This window comes from Mastomys coucha, unplaced genomic scaffold (genome assembly GCF_008632895.1).
Source record: "Mastomys coucha isolate ucsf_1 unplaced genomic scaffold, UCSF_Mcou_1 pScaffold3, whole genome shotgun sequence".
Lineage (NCBI taxonomy): Eukaryota > Metazoa > Chordata > Mammalia > Rodentia > Muridae > Mastomys > Mastomys coucha.
Genome location: NW_022196909.1, coordinates 44,878,654 through 44,886,261, shown reverse-complemented (window position 1 = coordinate 44,886,261; position 7,608 = coordinate 44,878,654). Strand labels below are relative to the sequence as shown.

Below are 7,608 nucleotides of genomic sequence, written 5' to 3'. Positions count from 1 at the left end.
CAGAAATCCGCCTGCCTCTGCCTCCCAAGTGCTGGGATTAAAGGCATGTGCCACCACTGCCCAGAGAAATCCTGTTTCTAAGAGCTGGAGATCCTGACTGAAGGCAGGTCTCACTCCTGGCTGGAGTTCTGAGGAAGAGAGCAGAGCTCTCTGCTCAGGAGTCATGCTCCTATTGCCTCTAATTACACATGAAGCACTGTGCCGCCGCCCACACCAAATGCTTAGGCTGGCACGCTGCTTATTTTTCAATCTGCTGCAACCATTATAACCTGAGCCAGTGAAGACTTCTCCTCCTCCTCCTCCTCCTCCTCCTCCTCCTCCTCCTCCATAGCAGGTCCCTATAATTCCCCAAGCAGCCCCGAGACACAGCATCTTCATTCAATTTCTTGTCCCTCTTACTTTAATCCATTCAAAACTCCTGTGGGTAAAAGAACAACTGCCAGATGGAGACACTTTGGTCCCTCTTTGGGAAACGAAATTGATTTTCTTCATTTTCACGGAAGAGGATCCCTGGGTAACAATATTGTGTCCAGTCAACGCCCATAATAAAAATGTAGGCAATATTTTTTACTATCCTAGTAGCTTAAAGGTTACTGTGAAATTCTTGTTCTAAGTTAACCATGAGTTCAGACCAAGGGTCATGCTCACTCACTCACTCCGTGTCAGTCACAGCTAAAAGTTAGGGTGGGTGACATCTGGCATGGGGGGCTGTGGGGTGGATGATGAATAGGGTAGCTCCACATTCTCCCTGTCTGCACCCATTATTTCTCTTCCCTCCACACCTCACTAAGGAGCCCATTTTCCGCCTTTTCCACCTTTCCAGCTCCTGGTTTCATGCCTGTCTTGCAGGATGACTATTGATGGTTAGAATATGGTTTGACCTAAAGAAGAATATAAACTATTAGCAGAGTCTCTAAAACAGCCTTACCTTAGGGCTGCCAAACAACAGAATGCGCTCGTCCTGAGCTGGGGAAGGGTGCGAGCACAAAGCCAGCCAGCCAAGCCGGCCAGTCGAGCCAGCCCGCGCCTTTGTCTGACCCCACTTATGACATCTATGCTGTCCAGACGCGATGTGGACACGAGCATCCAGGGCTCCTGCTGGCTCTGGGAACCACCAGGAAGCCTTCAGAGCAATCGTCCCTGGATGTTAGGAAGCAGCACTCTCTCCAACCAGAACTGCATTCTCTGTGTAGACAACAGTGAGTGCAAAGGGCACTTCTACCTCCCAGGCGTTACCTGTATCTTCACAGGCTTCACGTGTCCACAAGAAAACATGGAACAAAACACGCTGGACAGCTCCACAGTGCGTGCCACACACTCAGGTTTTTGTTTTGGATTTTATTTTCTAGTTTTTCATTGTTATTTTGTGGTTTTTGTTTTGTGTTGTGTTGTTTTGTGAGCAGCCTCCACAAACTTTCTCAAACTACAAATGTCTTTAAATAAAGACAAAAATGAATAACAGTGAGCACTCACCTGCAGACACGGGCTGGGAAATACAACTTTTGCCAAGACCGACACAGGTAATGTGAATGATCTATCACTCTGATCCAATCAAGTTCATCCATGGACACTTCAATAAAGTAGGAATAAGAGCTGTGGAGTAACAAGAGAGCATGGGCTAGAGTCACAGAACTGGAGGAAACCATGAAGAGGAGCCAGCTCGTACAAGTCACTAATCAGCTGCTCTGTTCCACTGGCGCATTTATCAAGTTCAGGTAATAATGAAAACTATAGAAAAGAAAAACCTCTATTGCAGAATTTACCCAATGTACTGAAGCAGGTGAGTGGGTGCCCTCCCTTCTCCATGGGGAAACCTACGTGGAATGGCGGACTGGTTCTCCATAGAGGCCAGATCCCCCAGCTACCTCTCAGTCTCCTAGCAGGGCACTCTGAAAAGGCATGGGTGAACAGAGAAGGCTTGTTTCTTTTGGATGCAGCGTAAGGCTTGCAGCTAATAACCGGAGGTAATGAGAACAGCCCATCATCCCCCGAGTCAGCCGCCCAGGCCCATTACATGCGGGACCCATCCTGAACAAATCTGGATTTCCTTGTCATGAGCCAAATTTAAATGTGAGATGCAGTTATTACTTGGACTGTAATATCAACAGGAACAGTCTTGGAAGATTTAGGTGATCATAAATGTCAGCCTGCTGCCCACAGTTGTGACCAGAAAAGGTCAGCTTATTTTGTGTCGTCCCCTCATTTTCTGCTGTCCTCTCAACTCCCATTCATTTTATCGCTCAGTCTCAAACTGGTTATAACCTTTTATTGAACCTCTCTGGGTTATCAGTAATGTGGGATATAATTTTACCACACATCACAATCTTTTTGGCTTAAGATTTTGAATTTTTCACCTTTGCTTCAAATGTAGCAATGTGTGTGAGAAAAGAATGTGGCGAGGCTAAGGCTCCTGTGAGGGGAATAGAGATGCTAAAACCAAGTGGCCCATAAACAGTAAACATCCCGGAAACAAAAAGCAGTGCTTCCAGGTTCAAGCACATTAGCCCTGCCTTTATCATCTTTATACCAATTTCATTATTAATTAGATGAATGCAATATGGAAAGCCTTTGGAAAGCCTACCATACACAAGCAATGAAAGTACAATATAAATACTATTATCACGTTGTTATTATTAACCAGGGACTCTTGGAAATGAGACATGAATTAACTCCAACCTCTGTCAATTATGCTTCAAATATCCACCAAGATACATACCAGAAAATAAACTTTTTTTTAAAGATTTATTTTAAAGTGTATGTATGAGCGAGTATGTTCATGCATGTGTACGTGTGCATACTGCCTGAAGAAGCCAGAAGGAGGCAGCCAAGCTCCTGGCGCTTGAGTTACAGGTACTTGTGAGCTGTCTAACATGAGTGCTGGCAATCAAGCTCCAGCCCTCTGTAAGGGCAGTATGTGATCTAACTACTGAGCCATCTCTCCAGTGGAATATATTCTTAATAAAAACAGAACAGAGAACAATTACCTAGGGATCTCAAAGACACTGCATATACAAATGCTGACTTTCACCTTAAAAAGATTCCTTCAAGCATGGCTCTCAAATGGCCAAAAAAAAAAACCCCAAGATGGTCACCAGTGTGCCAACAAGGCACACTCTCTTCCTTCCATGTGCTTGAGCCATAACATTATTACTACTGCGTTGACAGGCCCAGACCCAAAAAGGCCCAGCAGGTTGGGTGGGTCTTAGGCTAAAGGTGAGCAACACTGGAGACTATTCTGCTGTCACTGTCCCTGTGCTCCTGCCACCGCATGCGTCATCAACCATGGCACTTGCTGGAAGGGAGGTGCTCCTGGAGCTGTGGGAAGCGGGGTGTGCATCATGGCCTGAAGCCCACCCCACTTTTCTCACAGCCTGCAATCTATTCCAAGGATGCTTAGCTATACACTTAAAGACAATCTCCTCAGCCATAGGAAGATATGCATTTTAAAAGCATTCATAATGTCTAATATGTAAGGAACCAAATAAATAATGTTCACCTATATGGAAGGATGCCAGATAACATTTCAAAACTACTGCCATGTTTAAAATGTAGTAACTGAAACATGAAATTAAAGCCAGGTGCAGTGGAGCACACATATCTGTAATTCCAGAACCTGGGAAACCCGGGCAGGATTTCGAGTTTGAGATTAGGCAAGGCAAATTATTAAGACTCTGCCTAAAAAGAAAACAATGTAAACAGCAGAGTTAAATTTCTAGTATAGCCAATCTATGTTTTGTGAAGCGATGTGAAGATTCTGTATTATGTCCGGATAGATGAGATAGATAACAAATACAAGTTAGAGACATACAGATTTCAATCATTGGTCGTGATGAAATTACTAGCAATTTATATTTTCTGCTATGTGCTTTTCTGCATTTTTCCAAATGAATACTCATTCAGTGCTTGTATAGGAGGGAAAAAAGGAGGCTGGAGAGATAAGAGAATAGGCTACTCTTCCAGAGGAGGCCTGTTGGATTCCCAGCACACATCTGGTGGCTCACAACTATCTGAAAAACCAGTCCGAGGGAATCCACTGCCTTCTTCTGGCCTCTGAGAGTACATGATGCACAGACATTCATGCAGGCAAAACACACAATAAAATACAAAACACACAAATAAAATATAAAAACATTAAAAATTAAAAAGGTCAAAAATATGTTTTTTAAAGAAATCTAACTTTTAAACTCTTCTCCTAGAACTAATTTTCAGGAGAAATAGCAGAATGTACATAAAGAAATAAGTCATTTAAATCTGTAAAACCAAAGCCCACGGTCTCTGAGCATCTAAGGTCCTTTCTGGTTCTCTGGCCACTTCCTTGTCTGGCTAGTATTCTGGCACTTGACACAAGCTAGAGTCATCTGAAAAAGGGCACCTCAATTGAGAAAATGTCTCCTTAAGATCCAGCTGTAGGGCGTTTTCTTAATTAGTGATGGGGGAGGGCCCAGGGCCAAGCCCACTGTGGGCGGGGCCATCCCTTGGCAGGGGCACTTGGGTTCTCTAAGAAGCAGGCCTAGCAAGCCAGTCAGCAGCACTCACTCCCCCATGGCCTCTAGGTCAGTCAGCTCCTGCCTCCAGGCTGCTGCCCGCTTTAGTTCCCACCTGGTAACTCTCTGGTCATGTGGAAGTGTAAGCCAGATGAACCCTCTCCTCCCCAAGTACCTCTGGCCACGGTGTTCATCACAGCAACGGTAACCCTAAGACAGGCCCCTCTCTCAATAAACTTCCTCCTTCTGCCAGTGAGGAGAGAAAAGGGGAGAGGAGCCAAAGCAGACGACCAAAAAGTCAGGTCCTCTCCAGAAAGTACATCAGCTTCCTCGAGACAGGAAGGACTCACCGGCTGTCACGGTCCCATAGGAGTAGACGAATGTGGTTTATAATGGATGGCTGGCCAAGCTTGATCTCAATGCCGGAGCGGCAGTCATCATCGATGGGGTGCCGGGAAAAGCCATGATCCAAGTCATAGTTTTGGGTGTCACCATCCAGCAAGGCCGACTTCAGCTCTCCTTTCACAACCTGGGCCCCGTACTTCATAGTTGCAATGTTTTCTTCAGGTACTACAGTTGGAATAGAAGGGGCAAGTGTCCGGTTACTCTGAATCATTGTAGGTAGTGAGGGGAAGGTGAGCTGCTAGCATTCTAGCTGACTTCAGTACCTGTGTCTGATTTTCAGCTGCACAGGAAGTCTATGAAGGTGAAAATATAGTGTCCACTAAGACTAAGATAGCGTTCGGCATTCGAAACGGAATGTCACTACCACAGTGAGCCAGGCACTAAGCATTACTGAGAGAGTTCATACTAGAAACACAAGCAGTGGGACAAGTGGAACCTCTGCGCTCAACTCATCCTGTTAGCAGGTTCAACTTAACATCTGCAGAACAACAAAGGCCTATGGGGATGGCCCGGACCTGCCGTCCACTGAGGACAGGTGTAAAGCCAGCAGGCAGAGGAGGAGAAGTCCCAGGGAAGTCGCTGTTGGTCACATACAGACAAAATTAATCAGTTTCCAAGCTGAGAAAATAAGATGCTATTTAAGAAAATACACATGACTTGGGTGTTTGCTTGCCATCAGAATCCTCTCTCCATTGAGGTTCGTCTGGGACTTTGAAGTACTCTGTATGATCATGCTTCCCGGGTAGGGAGGGTGTCTCCAGTGCTGACTCCAGGGGAGACTGGCACTCCCCATGGAGGCTGCATAAACATGTTCAGAGACTGTATTTAAATCAAGGCTGTACTCTGAGCTGGCCATGTCATTTCTTAATGTCAACTTCAATTTCTTAAGAGCACAACACCTGTCCCCTACATGTTCTCTGTAGAGACTGAGATGATGTTTGTAAAGCACACAGTATGTTCTTGAAGAAACAGGCATTACTGTATTACACACATATGTAAGAGCACTACCCTGGTAGTTCTACCACACGGAAACCCCGAGCTCCCACAGTGCACACACATCTTGGCTGCACTGTATAAAAGGAAAATGAGACTTTTCAGATGCACAAGGGACAGACAGGAAGGACTCAGCATTGCAGAGACGGTGGGAAACGGGTTTTGCCAAAGTTTTCAAATGAAGACAAGGAAAGACAGTGGGTCCACAAGAGGACACAGGGAGCTAAGAGCAAAGGTGACAGAGTGAGAGGAGTCGGCAAAACTGCCCGGTACTGCTCGGCAGCTGGAGTGGCAGCAGAACATTGTGTGCCAACTGTGGCCGTTCTCTGTGCCCCGCACACGCACTGCTGTAAGCATCTGACAGATACCAATTCCTTCAATCGGTCCTCACACTAATCCTCAGAGCACAGTGTAAAACTGCAGCCACCACAGGCAAGAAGCGGGAAGCACCGAGAGCTCAATGGACTCTATGCCCAGCAAGCAGCAGAGCTGACCACAGACCCCAGAGGGCCCCACCCTTAGTATAAGGCTCCGCTCCTCCTTTGAAAGCAAAATCTGAGGGGACTGTCACACACAGCTCTGACAGCACAGGTTAAAACTGAACCACAGAGGGAAGGATGTAACAAGCCCCAAGCTTGGAAACTGAAGCCACCGTCCTTTGCTACTAAAATCTATCAGACTCTGAATAATATACTAGGTACAAGAGTTTCAAGTGGTTATAGCTGAAATCTAAAGTAGAAATGAAAGTTTATCACAGGTCGAAGTTTTCTTTTGAAGTTTCCCTTGAGAGCCCTCAAGCGCTTTCCAGCCATTCTCAACAGGTTCATTCCCTGAGAGCATTCTTCACTCCGCGCTGAAGATCATCTATACAAGTAGAGACTCCCCTGTGGCTGCTGGAATATGAGTGCTCTGCTAGATAAAAATACAGCTCCATGGGCTTTTTTCCTTCAAAATCCATAGTTCAATAATGAATTTAAAAGGAAAAATAATCCTGGAAAAATTTAAATTACGAAAATGTTCAAATGGTAAGGATTATTTTTTTCATAAGTATTCTTAGTACCTGTATCTCTCTGCATGAAGAGAAAAACTCTTAAAAATAACAAGTGGCAGCAGGGCCTGAGCAAGATCATGAACAGCAATCGTAATTTTCTCTACACTTGTGATTTATAATGCTATTTTATAGCCATTAAGAAAAACTTACGCTTTATAGCCTATAGAACAAGGGTAAAAAACAATTACTAGAAAGGGAGAAATGGGAGATGAGGAGGTTCTCCCAAGCCCCTCCCCTCAGTAATCTCACAACTGAGGTCAGTGTCTAGGTCTATGACATCATCCACACAGGAGGCTTCATCACTGATCTCACAACTGAGGTCAGTGTCTAGGTCTATGACATCATCCACACAGGAGGCTTCATCACTGATCTCACAACTGAGGTCAGTGTCTAGGTCTATGACGTCATCTACACAGGAGGCTTCATCACTGATCTCACAACTAAGGTCAGTGTCTAGGTCTATGAAGTCATCTACACAGGTACTTCATCACTGATCTCACAACTAAGGTCAGTGTCTAGGTCTATGAAGTCATACACACTGGATGCTTCATCACTAATCTCACAACTGAGGTCAGTGTCAAGGTCTATGAAGTCATACACACTGGATGCTTCATCACTAATCTCACAACTGAGGTCAGTGTCGAGGTCTATGACATCATCTACACTGGAGGCTTC

The 7,608-nt window shown here is 45.2% G+C and overlaps 1 protein-coding gene across 3 annotated transcripts in view; it reads right to left on the bottom strand.

Moving 5' to 3' along the window:
* The window catches only part of Btbd9 (BTB domain containing 9), a 364,895-nt gene that overhangs the window by 302,739 nt on the left and 54,548 nt on the right, over positions 1 to 7,608 (bottom strand). For all 3 annotated transcript variants that reach the window (XR_004112166.1, XM_031346710.1, XM_031346712.1), the window contains exons 5-6: positions 4,835 to 5,054; positions 1,474 to 1,593 (exon numbers count right to left, since the gene is read on the bottom strand). Coding sequence is in view for 2 of the 3 variants with exons in the window: in XM_031346710.1 (XP_031202570.1) it covers positions 1,474 to 1,593; positions 4,835 to 5,054 (340 nt within the window). In the remaining variant the exon portion in view is untranslated. The remainder of the gene's footprint in view (positions 1 to 1,473; positions 1,594 to 4,834; positions 5,055 to 7,608) is intronic.